General features: G+C 33.3%; 1 protein-coding gene and 1 long non-coding RNA gene across 4 annotated transcripts in view; both read left to right on the forward strand.

The window, feature by feature from the left end:
* Positions 1 to 14,249, forward strand: part of LOC149540081 (DNA topoisomerase 6 subunit B-like) — a 95,173-nt gene extending 80,924 nt beyond the window's left edge. For all 3 annotated transcript variants that reach the window (XM_089801278.1, XM_089801279.1, XM_089801280.1), the window contains 8 exons: positions 2,239 to 2,354; positions 2,459 to 2,544; positions 2,858 to 2,930; positions 12,504 to 12,595; positions 12,702 to 12,840; positions 12,956 to 13,050; positions 13,140 to 13,314; positions 13,416 to 14,249. In XM_089801278.1, the coding sequence (XP_089657404.1) occupies positions 2,239 to 2,354; positions 2,459 to 2,544; positions 2,858 to 2,930; positions 12,504 to 12,595; positions 12,702 to 12,840; positions 12,956 to 13,050; positions 13,140 to 13,314; positions 13,416 to 13,562 (923 nt within the window). In that variant the 3' untranslated portion in view covers positions 13,563 to 14,249. The remainder of the gene's footprint in view (positions 1 to 2,238; positions 2,355 to 2,458; positions 2,545 to 2,857; positions 2,931 to 12,503; positions 12,596 to 12,701; positions 12,841 to 12,955; positions 13,051 to 13,139; positions 13,315 to 13,415) is intronic.
* Positions 14,250 to 21,290: 7,041 nt separating this feature from the next.
* LOC149540083 (uncharacterized) lies at positions 21,291 to 21,933 on the forward strand. Its single transcript, XR_016355967.1, has 4 exons — positions 21,291 to 21,318; positions 21,450 to 21,489; positions 21,597 to 21,662; positions 21,755 to 21,933. It is a non-coding gene; the product is annotated as an uncharacterized LOC149540083 (long non-coding RNA).
* Positions 21,934 to 22,695: the final 762 nt, after the last annotated feature.

Here is a 22,695-nt window from a genome sequence, read left to right on the forward strand (position 1 = left end):
TGCACACAAATTGTTTCTTAAAATTTCACGAGTCAAAGTTTGATTTCTTTAATCAGATTAAGGGGGGAATCTTATAGATGATGATGTGATATGTGCTAAAGGTGGATCTCACACATCAAGTGGAATGTTCACTTGTAATATCCCTTGCCCAAATTGACTGATTTTAGCTCAAAGAATATTGTCAAACACTTGTATGCTGCCTTTTAATGCTAAGAAACTTGCAAATGATATTACAATGCCTCTTACAGTGAACTAATATGCAAGTGCAATTCTTTTGGTACTTTCAATGTATATATATGGAAACTAGATATGGAATGCATACCTACAACCAATTGACAAACAATTGACATACATTATTATGCTAATCATATATGCTATTAGATGGACATTTCGTTAAACAAATGATATGCAACATGTATCTCCTTTATTGAATTCATTCTCATGTACAATGTTGGTATGAGTTTGCCAAGACAAATGAGCTTACAATAATGACTATAGTAATGACAAAATCTGATTTTGAATTATCACAGCAAAATCGTATGCCTAAAAATTATAATGCTAACTACTAATAGTTGCAAGAGGAATCTGATAATAGTGATGACCAAGGATGGAGATAAATCAAGCATAAGTACTGTAGTGCGACATCGTTCTTGTGTACAAACAATAAGAACAAACATATCTAGTTTCCAACAATAATTGTATTCTCCAATTTAAGCACAAGCATAACTCTTGAATTGAAGCTCTCCTCAATACCAAATTTAGTGGATATTTCACCACCTCAAATGGTTGCAACACTTGAGAGTTGACATTCTCCAATGGTTGGCTGAAATCAGAAACCTTAGTTTCTTCTCCCAAATCTATATCAAATACAATTCACAATAATTGGATGATTAACAATGAAGCTCTAACCTCTATTTATTCTTTTCCTTCACCCTTCTAGAAGGAAATAAAATATTATTTAATTGCATTCTCTAGAAGCTTCCCCCATTCCAATACAATAATTAATTGTATTTCTAGAAAATGCACTCTCTAGAAGCTTCTCCCTTGCAATTAATTGTGCTTCTAGAAAAAAAATTAATTAAATATAAAGTCACCTTTTAATTTTAATTTTTTTTAATGACTTTATAAGAAATTAATTTAATCAATTTCTCCTTATTTCTTGACTTAGCCTTTGGAGAATGTAAAGGCTAAGAACTCCACTGAGTTGCTAAAAAGATGGGGACATTACATCACCACTTTAAGTGGAATTCTCCTACACCATGTGCTTAATTGAGATGCAAACTCGTAGGTGTCTCAATGACACACTACTATGCAATGCATTATCCTAAGTGAGCTTAAGTAAAGTGTAACTAGTGAATATGCTAATTACACTAACAGATTTAAACTAAAAGTAGACATGGTTACATAATACATGTGAGAGTGAAACACAAAGAATCACTTATTGTGTGCATGGCTTCACATATACAGAACTCTCTCCTCCACTTTACCTTTCCTCTGCTGCACCTGCTGAAGGTCTCTGCACACATAAATGTACAGACAGATTGGTCATCTCATAGTACCAAATAATAGACAAACCAATTGATAAATAAATTTAATAAAATATAACTTATAAATATTAATATTAAGTTTTTCGATGCACTGAATAAATTGGCGATATAACAGTCATAATGAATATTTCTGCAACCGTCTCAACAAGTTAATGAAGACTTGGCAGATGTTTCCAGGATTATAACTCCTTCAAAACCGGTTGCAGAACTTGTTTCTATCAATTGTCTCTGTTATTTGTATTCTAGCCTCTCTTGGATAGATAAACATTTAGTGCATCTGTCTGAGGAATATACAGAATCATTGTATTTGTGTATACATCTGTAGTTATGTTCTGCTTGTTTCTAAGGACTAATGCTGTATAATTCTTTTGTCAGTCACAACTATGATTAAAATATAATCATTATTGTATGGTATATTCTTTGTAGAGACCATTTTAACTCCACAATTTATTGGTATCATCATATTTGTTTCTGAGGCATATGGATTGCTAAGCTGTTCCTGCATATTATATTATATATCTAAATTTCATGGGAATTGCTGAGTTCCATATAATTGTTACCCTTTGAGCAAAAATTCAGTATCAATTTACACACACATAGACAGTATTCCAAAGCATTTTTTCATTTTTGGCTGTTGCGTACTGCTTTTCTTATGTATATTTTGATAATTAATCTATCTAGTAATTGACAGGTGAGATGGGTCCAGACTTCACTCCCAAGATGCCTGTGAAATCTCTTTCATCTGAACAAATAGTCCGTATTCATCAGTTGTTTCGCCAAGCTAAATTTGATGATCCTAGTGGTGATGTGAGTTTGTGTGCCTTTTAGGTGAATGGATTGATCATTAACTTTACATCATTTTCTCTGAGATGTTCAAGAACTGATCGTTGTCATTTTTTCACTATTTATAGTGTCTTAGCCCTGCAGGGGAATACAATCTTCGTCTAGGGATCATAAAAGAACTGCATCCGGACATGGTTGCAACATATGAGGGAAGGTGAATATCTCTGATGAAAGCCTTCATTTTTTTTTTAAACTCTTGGCCTCTTCAATTGCAAAACCAATAAATTAATGTATGGTGAAATTTTAGTAGCATGATTTTGGACTTTGTTCTGTATTCTACGCGTCATATCTGGCACCGTAGCACGTTGACTGAGATTATGGTTCCAGATGGGTTAGTTGCATGACATGCAAAATATAAATATTAAAACATTTATATACATTTATTTTTAATTAATTGTTAGTTCTGTGTATATCTTTCGAGGTCCCTAGAAATTTGCAGACTGTGACTTTTCAGTTCTTATTTCCAGCCCACAAGTATTTGAAGGTCATCCATTTATTGTGGAGGCAGGAATCAGTCTTGGTGGCAAAGATGTGAAGCAGGTGACATTCCATCATTAAACAGTGTGTGCTTGAGTTTGTAGTTGCTATTTCTTGATAACCTTTGAGACTCTTATGATAAAACACTTATATGTATATTTTACGTTTTTTAGCTTTTATGCTGTACCAAGGAATCATAGACAAATATATCTTGTTTATGGATCTACATTGTCCTATGTCTTCCATTTTCATTCTTAAGTCTCTAGCTTGCTATGATTTGACAGTCGTGTACACTATACAGTGAAAATTTGTAATCATCTACATAAGTGATTTCTGTGAGAAATGGACATTCCCATTTGTTTAGTTTTACTTGACTGTTTTCAACAATGATAAATCGCAAGTTCCATAGTACCAAATCGAGTTCATTCTGGAATTTTTGGATCAATTGGATTGATTTGACTTTGTGAGGACTTTTAAATTTAAAGATATGTTTTTATTGTTTTTGACCTCCAGAATGTACAATTTTTGTAACATTGGTAATTATGGTTAGCTCCGTGATCAAAGGTGAATGCATGCCTTTTTCAACAACTCTGAATTATGAGATGTAGGGTTACTTGTTGATGAGTGTTTTATGACCATATGAACGCAGAATAAAGTGAGAGGACACTATCCTTTTTCAAGCAAAGACCCCTCGTATGCTAAGATTGCAAAGATCGTAGAGGTGACTCCAAGGTTCCTACTGCAACATGTTAGAAAACTAAGGAAACGTTAATCCACAAAATTTTGTTACCAGTTTGAATCTGGTTACAGATGCCAGTGTAAGAAACTGGTACGTGGATATATACACAGAGATAAGTGGTTTTTTTTAATGGGCAGCGGGGGGGATGTGTTTGGGCAGTGTGTGTGAATATATATATTCTAAATTTATATATACAGAAAAATAAATATACAAAATCAAAAAAATACAGGAAAAAAGATGACAGTGGCACATATCACAATGCCTTAACAACACTAAAACCTTTACACATGCGGCCTGGCTTTATCAATAAGGAAAGTGGAGATGACACATAATATGAAATTAAATGTACATGAAATTACTCATCTCCTCACGATCTCATCTTTCTTTTCTGTCTCAACTTTGTATCATGCAGAGATAGTTTTTCAGTTTATGGCTTGTACAGTCAATAGCTTGGCTATTGCACTATCTGCCAATAGCTTCGCTCTTCCAAAATTTAGTCTTATGGACTTGTAATCCATTTACTAAACAAGTGCAGGATTGAACAACTGACATAAGCCATTGGACTTACAATTAGTATAACATCAAAACATATTATCCACCCACAAAAATGTTTTTCTACAGAAAGCTTAATGGTCTGATCTAAGGTTTACAAATTAGACAGAGAAATTCAAGTAGTTATGTACATAGGAGGGAAGCATGTGGGCCTAAACAAAGATTGCTATCTTCAAATTGACTATGAAAACTATGATTAATTGACCCAGTCTAACAATGTTGCCTAACAGAAAGAACAAATCCAGGTATACAGCATCTAAAATGAGTAGTGACTGATTCTCGTGATGCATATAATAATTTTTTGCTATATGGTCTACTTATTGAGTATCGATGTCTTCTAGAATATATTTATGATTATTACCACAATCTTGAACTTGGTACTTAGGTGAATTGCATAGACTAGGTAAAGGAGGCTGATCTCCTCGAATAGCTGATTCTAGATGCATCCGGATGCATTTGGGTGCTCATCCACAGGGCATCCGGATGCATCCCCACGCATCTGCTCCAAGATGCAGGGGCAGGAGGTGTGAATCTGTTAACTATGTGCAAAATAGATCTTCCTTTTAGAAACATGAAATCATAGCTCATTTCAACCAGGGTTTATTAATTTAATCACAAGATATATTTTATTTATTGAAGTAGTTCAACCATAGGAGAGCTAGGATGAGCGACATATTAGGTTTCCTTAATCAATCCTCAACCCTAGGCCCTAGAGTGAATACTATCCCTCTTGGTCATCATGTGGCTGCTCTTGCCATTGATATGAGGGGATGTACCTAGTGACATCTTATAACTACTTTAGCAAGAGTGCATTTGCTAGTATGATAATCTAAAGTTTAAACCATGGAGGAGAGGTATAACACGGGTGCTCTTTTCCACCATGTATAAAGATCACAAAGCTCTCATATGCACCTCCCAAGCTAGGTGGAATCCTAACCTTTTTGGTGGGATCATAAATAAGAATCTCGTGGAGAGAAAACATAGGTAACCAATGTGGGTGACTCCATAATTGACATACATGCCGAGACAGAATACCTTGGGCAAGGGTTTTCAATAGAGCTACATATCTTAGTCACCTGAGTTCATTGGTTTGCCTTCTTAAGCACATTTGTTTTCGAACCAGTTTGAAATGCTAGTCTGGTTCTACCCAAATTCAAGCAGGGTTCCATTTGGAAGGGGTTTGTTCTAACCCGCAAGTTGGAAATTCGAACCTAGGCGAATTTCTGGCGCCAGAAGGCTTTTAAGTCATTTTTTATAACATATTTGATATTGTTTTGAGTTCCGCAGCCCTAAAAAGTGAATGTAAATAGGTTATTTTGGCTTCTAACATCATGATTCATGGATTATGATTTAAATTTTAATGTTTTGAATGTTGGATGTTGAACTTGAAAATTGAAATATATGATAGTATGATCTTGATTCATGATGCTATGATTACAATTTACATGTTTAAAGTTTATGCCTATGGTGTTTTTGTTGTTTAAAGGAAAGAAAAATGATAAACGAAAAGGAAACAATAATTAGAAGAGAAATGATTTCTCCAAAGTTCAATGTTACAAGTGTGAGAAATTCAGACATACCTTCAGACTTTGTCCAAAAAGGGAAAAAATTCTTAGCCTTCTTAGTCGAAACAAAAAAGGAAGAAAATCTATTATTCTACTCAACTCTATAAGTTAGATGAAATCCAACGAAAATGTGTGGATAATAGACAGTGGTGCATCTAGTTACATAACATGATTCAGAGATAAGTTTGAAACTTTTGGAAGTTATACCACCGAAGGAGTCACCATTGGAGATAAGTCCACCTATCCAGTAAAGGGAATTGGGACATGTTCTATACAGCTAAGAATTGGGATTCCTCTAAAATTGAAAGATGTTCTATTTGTACCCGACATTTAAAGGAATCTAGTATCCATATCTAGACTTGCTGATGAAGGGTATCAAGTTACCTTTAATGGAGACAAAGTGTTGTACTGGCCTAAAAACTCTAACCTCAAGAATGCTATCACCATAGGGTCTAGAGATGGAACTCTATATAAATTATGTAACATCCAAAAGCAAGCCCTAAATCATGAAGTAACAAACCCTAATGAAATATGGCATAGAAGGCTCATACATATTGGATTCAATACACTACCAAATATAGGAAAAATCACCTCTGGAACACCTAATTTAAATTCAAACCATATAGGCATTTGTAAAGGATGTGCTCTAGGAAAAAATGTAAAAAAACCTTTTCCTTGTAGCCAACACAAGTCTAAATCAGTTTTGGAACTAGTCTACGCTGATTTATGTGGACCCATGGCAACACTTTCTCTAGGAGGATTCTCATACTACATATCTTTATTGATGATTTTTCTAGAAAAACCTGGATTTATTTTCTAAAAGTCAAAGAATCAAATGAAGTTCTATTGAAATTTAAAGAGTTTAAAGCAATTGTGGAAAACCAAACATCAAAAAGAATAAAAACTCTGAGATTAGACAATGGGGGTGAATGCACCTCTGAAAATCTCAAAGACTTCTACACCTCTATTGGGATTAAGAGGGAGTATACTGTACCTTATAATCCTCAACAAAATGGGGTGGCAAAAAGAAAAAACAAAACCATTGTTGAAGCAGCAAAAGCCATGCCACATGACCAAAATTTACACTTTTCATTATGGGCTGAGGCCAGTAATATTGTTGTATATATTCAAATCAGATGCCCACACATAATCCTAGAAAACATCACCCTTGAAGAAGCCTTTACAAAAATTAAACCTAACCTAAGTCATCTCGGAATATTTGGTTTCCCCGTTCACATTCACATACCTAAAGAAAAAACAACCAAGTTAGAACCATCCGAGAAGAAAGGAATTTTTGTTGGGTACAGTGCAAACACCAAAAGGTATATAGTCTATATACTTGGGTAGAGATCAGTTGAAATCAGCAGCGATGTCAAGTTTGAAGAAAACACTGCCTTAAAATTATCCACTAGTACAGAAGATGAGCCCATTACAGAATTAGATGAAAATCTGCAAACTAAAAATCAAAGGGAGAACATATCAGAAGAGAATGAACTATTACCGAACATTGAAAATAGAGACATCTCTAATATCAAGAAAAGGTCTTAATGGGTAAGGAAAATGATTGAAGAAAATAATGTTGAACCAGATGAAATCTCTAGAGAGAGCAAGAGAACCAGAAATAAATCTTGTTACAATGCACTAGTAATTGAGCTTACAAAATCTAAACCATCAATTGTTGAAGAATCCTTGTCTTGTCAAGCATGAAAAGATGCTATGGTTGAAGAATATCAATCCATATTACAAAATGATGTTTCGGATATTTTACCTTGGCCAAAAGACAAATCAGTTGTTTCATCAAAGTGGTTATACAAAATCAAATATGCTTTAGATGACAGTATTGAAAAGCATAAATCAAGATTTGTTGCTTGAGGTTTCTCCCAAAAGGCAGGTATTGATTATGAGAAAACATTTAGTCTAGTTGCTCGATACACTTCAGTAAGGACAATTATTGCAATTGCAGTGTCCAAATTATGGAAGATACATCAAATGGATGTTAAAAACGTATTTTTGAATGGTGTCATTAATGAAGAAGTAAATATCAAACAACCTGAAGGTTTTGTTATAAAAGATAAGAATCTGTATGTATATAAACTATAGAAAGCTCTTTATGGCCTCAAACAAGCACCACGAGCTTGGTATGAAAGCATAGATAACGACCTCTCCAAACTAGGATACTCAAAAAATGAAGCTGATCCTAACATATATTTCAAAATATCTAATGGTGACATGCCAATACTTGTTTTATATGTTGATGACTTATTAATAACAGGTGAAGATCATTTAGTTCAAAGATGCAAACAAGATCTTATAGCCGAATTTGAAATGAAGGATTTAGGCCTACTACACTATTTTTTGGGTCTAGAAGTATGTCAAAAGAAAGATCATATTTTTCTAAATCAAGGGAAGTACACCCATGACATCTTGACTAGATTTGGGATGATGGACAACAAACCTCTAGCAACTCTGATGGAAGCAAATCTACACAAGCTAATAAAAGAAGCTATGAATTTAGAGTCTATTGATCCCACTCTCTACAGATAGGTCATTGGATCACTTATGTAGCTTGTAAATATTAGGTCTGATATCTACTATGCCACCAGTGTTTTAAGTCATTTCATGTGTGAACCAAAGAAGATTCATTTGATGGTTGCTAAACATATCTTGAGATATTTACATGGCACTGTTGCTCTTGTTTTGAGGTGCAAAAATGTTGAGATTATACTTGAAGGATATACTGATTATGATTGGGCTAGTTGTTCCATAGACCACAAGAGTACTACAGGGTGTTACTTCAATCTTGGATCAGCAATGATATCTTGGTTCAGTAGAAAACGACCAACAGCTGCCTTGAGTTCCATCGAAGCTGAATATATGGCGGCCTCCATGGGAGCTTGCGAAGCAGTATGGTTGAGAAAGCTATTATTTGGACTTTTTGGAAAGCAACTAAGTCCCACAGTGATTCATTGTGATAACCAGAGCTGCATCAAACTTTTTGCTAATCCTATTTTCCACAATCGACCAAAGCACATCAAGACTCCATACCATTACATAAGAGACATAGTTGATAGAAATGTCATCAAACTAATTAATATCAGCACTAATGAGCAAAATGCTGACATTTTCATCAAGCCTCTTGCAAGGTTGAAAATATAGTACTTTAGAGGTAAACATGGTATGACAAATTTGTAAATACATTTGTAAGTTAATATATTCATGAATAATTGAAAATTAGATTGTTTGCAAACTTTTGTTATGAAAGGTGATGATCTTTCATATGTGTAAGGTCACTGTTGTAGGGTGACGACCTTATCAATAGTTGATCTATCTCCTAACATTAAAATGTGTTGGAGCAAATGTTATCATGGTTCTTCGGGACAGATTTTGCTAGACACCATAACTTAATAGATCACACTTAAAGTGGTGTTTAATCTTGTATTATTTCTTCTTCAATTCCCTCCTTGCTAAAGAGGGAGTGTTGAGAATATTAGCCTCATAGTAAATTGTAGCAAATAAAATATATGGTAATTTACATGATTGATGATAAATCTATGTATGGAGGTCTGGTTGTAACATATATATATATATATATATATATATATATATATATATATATTTATCATAAACCTATATTATCAAAATGCCAAAATGAACTATCATGTATCTCGGTTGTATTCTGATTAACAAGCATTATTACATTAAGATGTATCGGTTCTGTTATCACCAATTACATTAATATGTATCGGTTGTGTTATCACTGATTACATTAATATGTATCGGTTGTGTTAACACCGATTATTGTGAAGCGTTGTTATATCGGGCTCAATCAATATGTATTGAGGCATGACCATGTAGGGTCATGCCCCTATGTGATCATGTCTCAATGCATATATATATGCTTGTTTACAACTGCAGATCAATGTCAATACAAGGCATAAAGATCTCAGTCTGTAGATTCTGAACAACATATATATTTGGATAAATTAAATCTGCATCAGTACTGTAGAAGGAAGGTCTGCATACATAAAACAAGAATTATTATCAGTACAAAGATATGTATAAGTAAACTCATTCAGAATCAGAGTTGAAGATTGTTCAAGATCTTTACATCAAATTGAAAATACAATTTAGTTAATCTCCTCCAATAACAATCAAATAAATTTACATATAGTCCCCAAAAAGAAATTTAATAAATGACTTCTATGCACTAAGTTTATAACTACTAAGCTGTTCGAAACTGAATTTGTGAAATTTGAGGAGGGGAGGGTCCCATAGAACAACTACTTACTGTTGACAATCGAGTCTCACACAGACAGTGCATTGGAAAAATTGCAAACTTACCTCTTCAAATACAATCATGCAAGCACGTGGAGAATATACAAAGAGTATTTAATTCATTGAGACTTCTTGAACTGTACTAGATTATCTTAGGAGGGTATGCAACACTTTCCAAAGTTACCTACTTGGACAGCTCAGTATTGGTTGCTTCCCACTTGTTTTGGCGAAAGTATACAGTTTTACAGTGTATAAATATTCCTTGTATAAATCTCAAGTGCCAGTCTTTGCCATTTCATTTTTCACAATGATAGTTTTTTTCCTTGGAATATATCAGTCAACTTGTCAATGACTTCTAGTGTCATACAATGGGACTTGTAATAATGGATTGGGCTTATAAACACAGTACAAGCATTCCAAGAACAAACATAATAATGACAATACAGGCCTTGCAGTCCATAGCAGTAGACTACAACATTGTCATTAGTTGACATTTACATCTACCACTGATGCCCACGGTGAAGCATTTTTTGTGGTCAAGCCATAGCAATTCATCAGCAGTTAACTCTTCTACAAACATTTGCTTTCCTTTCCACAAAGAGATTTATTTTGAGGACAAGCTTAGAACCCTTAGGTCTTTCTGTAATCATGTGAGACAAGGCTCAGATCATAATGAACGAAGGTGCTACTGCTGATTATACAGTTCAGACATAATATAATAAGGTACAGACAAGGGTAATGAGATCAGATAGCTGAAGTAGCAGAACAGACTGTATGTTTGATTAGGTTCATTTTTTGTAAGGTACAATCTCTTCAAGGGTTTTCTCCAATCAATAACATGCCTTTGTCAGAGTATACCAGATTTTCAAGTTAGCACCAATCCCCAAAGGATAGCCTGCAACCTCCTGAGTTATGGAGCAAGCTCATGTCAGAAGCTCAACTGTAGCCTCACTCTCTTACAAAATGATGGTGAATTAGATGAATTAGATGAAAGCTAAGGGGTGCTTTCATACAAAATTAAATCTAAGACAACTTTCACAGATCTATCAGATGAATTCACATGAATGGACCTTCACAGAATGTGTTATCTGTGGATTTCAACTCTTGCACACAGTTGGGACATCTCTAGTGTAGATACTTGGAACATTCTTAGTTGCCGGAAGAAAGAATTACATGTAGGTTTTGACAATTTAAAGAGCTACATGCACTGTAACAAGGTTCTCAGACCATCTGCAATAAGACATACCTTAACCCATGTGTATTGAATCAATATAAAACTGGTTCAATAATTTAACCTACTTGAACACAAGGTGCCATATAAGAATGTCCATGTGCCTTTCTGGTTCAATAATCCAACCTCCTTGAACACAAGGTGCTGTATAAGAATGTCCATGTACCTTTCTCAAAGAAATGCCATATTATCCTTTTCAGAGCACTGTTTATGATCTCTGTCTTCAGATAATGATTTCATTAGCTCATTCACCAGTTTAACTTTAAATGCAGGGATGACTTGCAGTTGACACGGTGCAACCTTAGACACCTTATATTCCAAGGAATGCAAACCATGGCCACCTCAAATGCTCTTGATAGTGTCATCATCCAATTATTAAATTATTTCAAACATAAACTCTGTACATAGCTCAGGATGTAAATGTCTGGATGCAAAACAGAGCACCATATTGTATTGGATGTCAACTATCATGTACAGGCTGAAAAGGATTATGTTTTTAAGTTCAAAGATAGCATCACTGTTTCATCCTGGGATATATCCTGGTAATCAATGTGACCTAATTAGGAGGTTTTTTTGTTTTCAGTTCATAGAAAAGGTTTTCATAGACTTGTGCACAAGTTCCTAAGAAATTGACTAAGAAATACTCTGTTGTATCTTAAAGTTTTCTTTCTGTTTTCAATTCATATATAATGTTCTATCTTTTATCCTATCATGTTATTTGAACACTTTGTTTTGATCATGATTTTGAGCTTATAGTATAATACGGTTCAAACTTATATCCAGTGATGTAATACATGACATCCAATTTCAAATGCTTTGTTGGCACATATCTTTCAAATTCTAGGTGGCTACCGTTTACAATTTATGAAAAGGTATAGAATTGTTAGGTTCTAACATGGGCGTTTTGTTTTGTAGCAGACTCTTCAATGAATGTTAGAGAAAAAGAGTATTATATAGGTTATTGTAGGCTCCATCTTCTGTCCATGTTGCACAAGTATTATAAAAAAATAGATTTCTAAGAACCTCTTGATAAGGAGTTATGGTTTGTGAACTCATCGTCCATAATTGAACTTGAACTGAATCAATGTAATTTTTGTTCTAATATATATGCACAAGATCACAATAGAAGCTCCTTGGGAATTGTATCTTGGCTCATTTTCAAAATTTGTATTCCGAAATTGCAAAATTTGAAGATCTAGAAGAAGAGAGGAGCTGGCTCTTGCTACTTCTTTAAGTCATTACTTAAGCACATTTTCCTAATAATCTGAGTGCAGGGTATTAATGTATTTCGATTTGCAAATCGGATTCCACTTTTGTTTGAGCAAGGAGGAGATGTAGTCACAAGGACTGCAACAAAGCGGATCAAGTGGGTAGCAACTTTCTTTCTTTAAAAGTTAATATTGTATAAGATAACAGTTTTGGGCTTTTTGCGTGAAGCTCTACATTAATGCCTTTATTCTGATTCTTAACAGTTGGAATAATTATAAGATAAACCAGACACAAGATAAGATTGGAGTTTTTGTGAGCATTGTTAGCACAAAAATTCCTTTCAAGGGAACAGGCAAAGAATACATTGGAGATGATATAAAAGAAATAGCATCTGCTGTCAAGGTAAATTTTGTGGCATTTAAATGCCCTTCTTACTTGCATATGAACTTAAGCCCAAATAAAGTTTCCTTCACATTTTAGTGTAGATTCTGATTTCAAACTGTTGGTGTGCTTTCAGTCTGCTATTCAGCAATGCTGTGCTCAGCTTAAATCCAAAATAATGAGAAAACAACAAGAACGCGAACGACAGGATCGTAAAAGAAACTTGACGAAGTATGTGCTTGAAAATGGCATCTCTCTTTATCAGTTGGGGCCTTCTGGCAGTTATTAAAATTAACATTTCCTTTTGCTGGATGCTGTAGGTATGTACCGGATGCATCACGAGCAATATATGAGGTGTTGAAGGAAATTGTACAATTGCGTTCTCCAAAAAGACCAAAATTTGGTAATGACTATGATGAAATACTTGAGAAAGTGACATCTCGAGATATTACAGAACAGACTATTAGAGATAAGCTCACCCAACATGTAGAACAGGTATTCAATTGTAAATACTCTTTCTGCATTTTTCCTCTCATAGATATGGAGATTTTATCAAATAAATGAATATGACCCACCATTCTTGTATCTTATTCTAGGTTGATATGGAAATGGCCCTTGAATATGCTACACAATCTGGAATGACACAAGAGGCTCGTGAAACTACCTATATACGTCCTTTAGAGAGATGCCAAAACTTTACAGACTTCCACCATCCTGTTTGTGTTATTCGGATGTTTCATTAAAGGCAATGGTATCTGTGTAATTCCCTCCTCAAATTTATGTATCTACAAAAAGGTGACTTAATACAATGATCCCTCTCCTGGATATGCAAATATTGCCCAAATATAAACTGTACTCATGTAAGACCCACTTCTAAAGTGGTGTGTCAGATATATCCATCAGAAGAGGGAAAAAAGGCAAAACATGTTTCCTCTTGTTTAGCTGTTCTGTTAATTGTTTTTCTGAACTTTCGTCATTTCTTCAGCATAAAGGAAATAATTACTTCTGATACAGCATGTAGTATTATCATGGTTACAAGGGTTTATAGTATATACCTTTTCAAGAGTTTCAGAGTTCCTCTTCTGTTCTACAGATCTTTCTTGAGCCAATTTGGATTTTCAGAATTTTTGGAACTGTTTGTCAGGAATTTTTACTGGCAGACCCCATATGTAATCTATTGCTCTCTAACATATTTTATGCCCTTATGTTAAAAGAGCTTTGGTGTTCCTACAAAATTGTCATAGTGATACTTTTTAGTGTAGTTGGAGATACATCCGACATCAAGGATCCATTTAGTATTTTGTTCCCTTCTTAAGGGTATTTGGTCATGAATTTTTTATACAGATAACGGGACTAATCGTATTAGACCTAGAAGTGAGTGAAGTGTGATTAAGAAGTTATGAGATAAATTTGCAACACATGAGAGCAAACATACCGGATGGAAGGATCTACATGCTACAAGATTGAGCGTGACACCTTAGAGGTAAGAGGCATATTATGCTTCTAGCTCTATACATGTCATTTCTGTGATGAGTTTTAGAAGAGCATACCTAGTAAATTATTTATGCTTTATCTTTCTTGAATAGTATATTCAAAATTCTAGTACATGTCATTATATTATCAAAATTGAGTTATGAATATCATATTTTGCTAAAATGTTTGGTCAAAAAACTCTTTGAAGTGGAATCTATTTCATATTTGTTTATTAATTAGTTTTGGTTTTGGATCAAATTTTTAGTAGTTGTACTTTATTTTATTCTTGTACTGTGAATAGTTTTGTTAAATTTTGATATTTTAGCATTTAGAACTTTGTTAATATTTACTAGTATTTGCATTATTATATAAATGTTTGTGAATGAAGTATTTTGTATTATATTATTATTTACAAGTGTATTCTTTGCATAAAATTTCGGTTGCGCTCATTCATCAATGTTATCTTAATTCTTTACAACGCATAACTTACTATATCAAGTTCTTTGTTACACAAAAAGGATACATACATATTTATAAGATGAACACCTTGTAATATATATCATACACATGAAACGTCCTTCTCTCAATTAACAAGTGCATGCTTCAATTTGAAGTCTTTTATATATATTTTTAACTTATGTCGTAACATCATAATGTTAATTCTGGTTGATATTGTCCTTTTTGTACCTCTTTTTGTGGACGTGGTTCTCATGATTGGGGATAGGCTATGCACTCAATTGTAGATTATGAGGGTCTAACCTTATGATGTCATTGGTGCTTTTTTACTAGCCACTTGGCGACAAATTGTTCTCTTGTATTGTAAAGGTGTTGTCACTTGGTGGAAGGACATTGATGGTGATCATTTGATTATCTAAGTTTCTTATTTTTCCTTTAATGACTCTATAGGTTGATGACAATGCCTCCCAAGATGATGCCCCTATTGTGGGTTTGACCTCAAGTCTTGTGGATCCAATTCCAACTCTTGTTGGTGCAACCCCCTTTGGCTACATGGACTCTTCTTTGGCCGTTGCTTCTAGTATGCTCCAATCTTTACCTAATGATGTTCAACCTTGTCAACACTTTTCCTTTTGTGCTAGTAGTTTCACAAAGAGGATTCCCCCACTCACTCTCCCTTGTTGTAGAGATCCCCGTCTTGCTCTCCCTTGTTGTAGGGATCCTAGTGATAGTATAGCTTGAATGTTTGTTCGCTTGTGTAGGAAAAATCATTCTTAAGTTTCTCATTATGTTCCTCACTTCAGTAGTTGCTTACTCACTTTTGATGTGGGTTACTAATTATTTTGCTGCTGTGTTAATATTTTTTTCTTGATCTTCTTGTAAATGACCTTTTTGGTTTTGTCTTTGTAATAAGCACCATTGTTTTTCTATTTCTTAATATGAAAAATATCATAATGTTGGTAAATTAATCTATCATTATTCTTTGTATATGAACGTAAACAATCATATTTCTTGTTCACCACACAATGGAATACTCTTTATTAATTTATGCATTAATTTCAAATTAGTACAAGAGCTCAATTTTTTATTTCTTTCCATAAAGGCATTTTACTTTAGTAATGAGGTAATGAATTATTTAAATTGCTATATAACAATAGTGACATGCTTGTGGGTGTGTAATAAAATAGCCAATAGGTTCTATATATTTCAAGGAGAGTTGGTAATTATGGTAAAAATAATTGAATTGCTTCTTGTGATAAGTTTTTGAAATTAATGCAATGCACACCTATTTTTTTAACAAAGCTAAGTCTTTGTTTTTTGTAAAATGTTGGAGGTTTTTAAGTTTCAATAATGTCGCCTTTGGCATGCTTGATTGTTAAACATTGGTAATATCAAACGTACAAAATGTAGTTAAAAAATGTCTAGCTCATAGTTAAGGAAAAATAAATATACAAATTAATATACATTTCAATAGGAGTGCAATGACTTAATAATGGAAATGTGTTCTTAAACAAGTATTTACATATTAATAGTCAATAAGAATGTCATAGTCTACAAGTTAATTTGTTTTAATATTAATTGTGCAATATAGTTCAGTTGGTTTTGACTCTAGCTTCAAGGTTTGCACAATCCCCTTCATGTTCAACCAATTGTTGTTCTTAAGTTTGTTGCATCTTCATTGAAGGCTAGTGCACAAAAAAGGAATAAGATGAAATTGGAATTATTTTCTTCCTTTTTCAAAATACGCTTAAAAATTATAGAATCATGTTAATCGACAAATTAAAAATACACAAATGGTCAATGCACACAAAAAATGGACTTTTGTGATGAACAATCAATGCCAATAATGATGAATGATATTCCTAAATCAAGAAGTGAGACAAATCACAAATTCAAGGAAATCTTCTTTTGATAGTAACATGTAATATCATTTGCATTAAAAAATGGAAGTACAATGCCATACATCATGTGAGGTAAGTCATTTCTAAGTAGTCTTATTTTTGCAAATGCTCAAAAAGTTTGCTTCTTGAACACATTGCAAGCTCCATGCAGTTGAGTGGTTGGGCATTTGTTGAATACTAGAACTACCCAAAGAAAAAGTTGCATGAATTTTTATATCAAACTAATGGGTCAATGCAAGAGCATACACATTGTAGGCCACAACTAACAACTTGTACAATGAATGTGATTGCATGATTGGTAATTTATTGAACTTTAGAACCATGTGAGGCAAAATGTGCAGGCATTCCAAATCAATCGAGAGGATGACTACAAGAACTTTGGCACTAAAGGTTAGTTTTAACAAGAGGCTATGTGCTAAATGTTAAGTTTGTAGCTTCAGTCAGATTGATTCAATCATGAGATACATGGTTGATGATATATATATATATATATATATATATATATATATATATATATATATATATATATATATATATATATATATATATATATATATATATATATATATATATATATATATATATATATATATAAAGTGATGATTAATCGTAGAGACATGTCTCCTCATCCTCATATTTGTAAGTCTTCAAATTTGCATTTAGAACACACCAATAACAAGGTAGTGTTATTACATTTGCAAAAAAAATCCTTAAACATTTACATGGTATCAGAGCCGAACTACAAGTGTATAAAGAAATTAAACATTTGAATTTTCATCAACATTTGATCTAAATTTAATATGATTCGATTGATTTGCAAAATCTGCAATCATGTTGTCCATATTAATGTGGAAATAACATTGTCTTTGACAAAGGCATTTCAAGGGCTATGCATTGTGTCTTTGAAAAAATCTACAATCATTGAATAAAGAACTGCGTTATAGGTAGACAACTACATTGATAACTTTAAACCTTGCTTTGCGCTAAGTTGTGGATGGAACCAAGTTCCTCCCAAGCAATCTACGAAACATTTCTTGTGCCTTTCTATGATCATGTACATCACAATTTGTTTTGGATTTTCAAGATGCCATTAACCAATGTTCCATTCCCAATGTTTCATTCCTCTTTGGAGGGATTTTCTGGTTTGATGCATATGGACCTTCATTGGAAGCATTTATATCAAGGATGCTGATGTACAAATAAGTTTTTATTATCTTTGAGTATTACACTTAATTGTTTATAAGTCTCTTGCTTATATGTATGAATAATGTCGTGTGCCTTGATGTGCTCTTGTTCCATTCTTTGGTCTCCATGGATACTCTTATAGGAAGAGAAAAATGGTACATAAGATATGTTGCCAAGACATAGTGCAGAACTCAATCTATGATTATATTTTATTTTTATAGAGAAAAATATCTTCGATGATTGGTACTATGTGAAATGAGTATAATTTTAAGAGGGAGTCTAATACTTCTTCTAGGAAACCCAAGAGCTTAGAAGATTGAAATTTAGAGGAAGTCTATAAAATACATGTGTGTAAATGCATAATTTTGATGGGCCTATTCTTGTATACATAATGAGGAAGTAACAACTTATCACTATAAATTTAGAAGATCGATATCAGACTGAGATGGAGTCCAATAGGCATTCTTGAGCAAGAGAGTATAAGAGAGTAACTATAGGACCTAACTTCTAAGGATCATTGTTTAGAGAGATAACTACAAGATGAAATTCTTTGTTAATGAATTCTATGAAAGAAAAGTTTGAAGTGAAATTTCTTGAGAAAGAAGTTGAGGTGAAAACCCTTGTTCCACCCTCTAGTAGCAACAATGGTGGGTCCACCCTCTAACTTAGTTAATTGTGGATATCATGTGAGTTCGTACATGATGTTGTTGTGATTATGTCATGAAAGGTGACGATCTTTCATTGATGCATTTTAGAGGATTGTTATTGTAAGATGATGATATTATGAACAGCTTGAGTTGTTGTCATGATAGACGACATTAAGTTGTTGTCATGATAGACGACATTAAGTTGTTGTCCCAGAGTGTCGGTAGTCATGATAACAAGCGTATCATGATTAGACTTCATTTGTTGTTCTAGAGTGCCAGAGATCATGATACTTGTCATGATAGAGACCATGACATTGTGATTTCTTGTTATCTGATAGATTGCATTAAGTTATTGTCTCAGAGTGTCAGAAATCAGATAACTCATATCCTACTAGGATATTACATATTCTTTTGGTAGGTATCAAGGTTTTTTTTAACGCTAGTAAGCATACCAATAGAATATAACTATGATGAACTGATTGATATTTCTTGTTGAATCATACTTCAGATGACATTGAAAGATAACATCTAAGTTGATGGATATAAGTTGATATCCTTAAATATTTTATTCCAAGAATATCATATTGAGATGATATCTCTTCATATACTTGAGAGCATAATGTGTTCTATAACATTCCTCCCTAGCTAAGAGGGGGTGTTTTGATTCAATCACGAGATACATGGTTGATGGTAAATCATCATTTAAAGAAACATAGACACACACAGACACACACACACATATAGTTATTTATTATTAATATATTATTATAATCTAATGATGATTAACCGTAGAGACATGCCTCCTCCTCTCATATTTATAAGTCTTCAACTCTGCATTTGGAACACATCAATAACAAGGAAGTGTTATTGCATTTGCAAAAATAATCCTCAAAACATTAACACTAAACATAGTCAACTAATCAATTGTTTGTTCAACTTTTGAAGAAACACACTAATTCAGGCTATAAGGTTGTATTGCAAAACAACACGAGGATTTTAACAAAATCTTAGACTTTATCACTTTATAAATTTGTATGTTAGATGTATGACCACTACAATAATATGGAATGAGCAGAAACCAAGGGTTTTAATAATAGAAATGAGATTGACAAGATCACATACTTGGGTTGATGATTGAAACTACTAATTTGATCAAATAAAACATTTAATATATTTATGTGGAGTGACTAATCACCTAAAATGCTACTGTGAGAAGTCCATAAATATGGGAATTTCTTGACTCCTTGAAATGATGGAAATAGTATGCTAGTAACTGACTACAATTTTTTCTTTTTATTGCATATACCTTAGTAGCATCTAACACACTCAATTTCTAATTTCATAGATATAACTTTCTATTTCATTTTTACATTTAATCCTATAATGTATTTCACCGAATCCTCAATAATGACACCAATAACCCAATAGATTTATGTAATACAATTTATAAAATCCTTTCCAAGACTTCAATGAATAGGCTTAAAAGATTGCTACCCAAGACAATCTCTGAAGAACAAACCAGATTTGTACCTAATAGGTCAATTCTTGAAGCAATTATTACTGCTCAAGAAATAATCCACACAACTCAATCAAATATAGATTCATGTATGATGATTAAACTTGATACTCAGAAAACTTTCAACAAAGTAAACTGGAGATTCCTATGCAAATGCTTAGAAGCCTTCACTTTTTCAAAAAAATGGATATATCTCATTTTTAGTTGTATTTCAACTCCGAAGATATATATACTTGTGAATGGAAATCCATAAGGTTTCTTCAACATATGAAATGGGATCAAGCAAGGAGACCCAATCTCTCCATTATCCTTCACAATTATGGCGTAGAACTATACAAAAAGCTCACCAAGAAGGAAAAATTGAAGGCATTAAAATAACAAAGAATTCCCCCAACATTGCACTCCAACAATTTGTGGATGACATTACCCTCTCTTGACAAAACACTAAGGAAGAAACAATTCAATTTAAGAAGATTCTAAACAAGTATATGGAGGCTTCAAGCCAGAAGGTTAATTCAGAAAAGTCTGAGATTTTCTTTCTTAATACCAAACCAGAAATGGAATAAAAAATATGCTGAATTTTAGGTTTCAAGTCTGGTTACTTTTCTTGTAAATACTTAGGTATTCCATTAGACAAAGGAACTAAAACCATTAAATTATGGTATTGCATTGTAACTAAACTCCAACATAAAATGGAGGCATGTCGTGACCCTAATGTAGTTAGGGCACTTACTGTCAAGCCACATGGTGAGCATGTCATTATTCCTTTAGTTGTGAAGGAACATGTAGAGACCATTACTCTAGGGACTATCAATGCTTTGACATAGAGCCTTATTCATTGTGCCAGTCCATTAGTTGAGGAGGAGCCTTCTTTGCATCATGGTCACATGTGCACATCATGTGGATCTTTATGCACATTTTTCAGTCATGCTAGAGACAGTATAACGATGGGCTAGTTGTTGATGAGTTCCTGAGTGACACATTTGGCATTGACACACAGGTAAATTACGATTATAATAAACCAATTTGATCACATTTTGTATGTACAGTGAATGACTAATTAATTAGCATGTCTTGACATTGTTCACAATTTAGGTTAAGAGTGTTGATGGCCCTAGTACAGATTTCTCGACCCCATTTTATGTCTCATTGACAAGTTGAGATGTATGTATCAATTTAACCATTTAAATTAATACATATATTTATTAAGTAATCATACGAAGGATTAACAATTTTTTTTATCCATGTGCATTAGTTCTCTATTGGACCATCGACATTCACAAGGGACACTGAGTCTAAGCATGATACGAGCTTCGTAGAGGTACATTTTTTTCATGTTAATTTAATTCATTTGATTATATTATATTCTATAAAAAATATGTAAATTGTATTAAATGATTTGTAGTTGTTGATGTCTAAGACTCCTCATCTTTGCTAGTCCTTTGATTGTAGAGTTGTTGTTGTGATGGCTAGTTCAGAGCCATTGACTAAGGTATGAAAGAATTTTCATAGTTTTAGTTATTTATAATAGTTAGTATTGGAATTTCAAATGGTATTTATAAGTATAATCGAGTGATTATATTGATTGAATTGTTGTAGGGCCCTCTTATTCCCGATCGTTTGCGAGCCTTTAAGGTGGATGTACAGAGTGACTATTTGATGGCAGTAAGAAAATAATTAATTTTGTATGTACATATATTTGATTTCAATGTATAATAATTATTGATTCATATATACTTTTGTTGTATCGGCTCCAGTTAGAGAGGAGCCTAAACAAGAGGATGAGCAAGCATGTGAGGAAGACCCCATCATCCCCATCATCTACCTCCATGCAATGATCAAAGACCTCTAGGGATTTGTTTCCTTTCCCTCATGGGAAGGAGAAGATATAGGGATGGACACACATGTATAGGCATTAGTGGACATATATCTTGGATTTTATGTTAGTGGACACATTCGACATACATTTGATGTATATATGACATTTTATATTTGATGTATGACATATATTTGATGCATGACATTTTATATTTGATGTGTGAGCTATATTTGACATTGGGATGAGAACAATGAAACTTAAATTCTTATTACTGTTATACAATTAACATTGAGTTTGAGTCTTGAGTTTGTTGCATTATGTAAATGACTAAATTTGAACCTTATTGTCATCATAAACATTTGAAAAGTTTATATTATATGTTTTATCTTCAGAACATGAGAAGACTTGAAATAAAGTTTATAATTTATTCATAATTTGATATCAATATTGCTTTCTCATTGATCTCTTCGAGAGCTTCATTCATGGAAACGCATTATATATGCTCTTTTTATGATTTCTATACCTATAGTTGTTGCCTTTTTTATTGGATATCTTTTGTCTATTATTATCCTGGTGCAGGACACCTAACAACCCTTGTTTTGGCTTTGTTTGTGTTGTTGTTGCTTTGAGGGTTGTTGTGACTCTAGCCAAGTCAGGGTGGTGTGTTGGTGTGTTTAGATCAAGTTGGTTTGACTAAACCTTGTTTAAGTATGTGCAAGTTAATAAACACTAGGATGGACACTAGGTGGTCAAAGTGGGTCAATGTTTGTACAATAATGTTGTGGAGGAGGACCCTTCAAACCTTGATGGTTAGAGGAGGGTAAACCAAAAAAATGGGCAGACAATTAGATGGTTCCACTATTCTTCCGCTAGGAAAGA

The sequence above is a fragment of the Cupressus sempervirens genome, chromosome 9 (genome assembly GCF_028749045.1).
Source record: "Cupressus sempervirens isolate cs-2001-9-10 chromosome 9, ASM2874904v1, whole genome shotgun sequence".
Taxonomy (NCBI): Eukaryota; Viridiplantae; Streptophyta; class Pinopsida; order Cupressales; family Cupressaceae; genus Cupressus; species Cupressus sempervirens.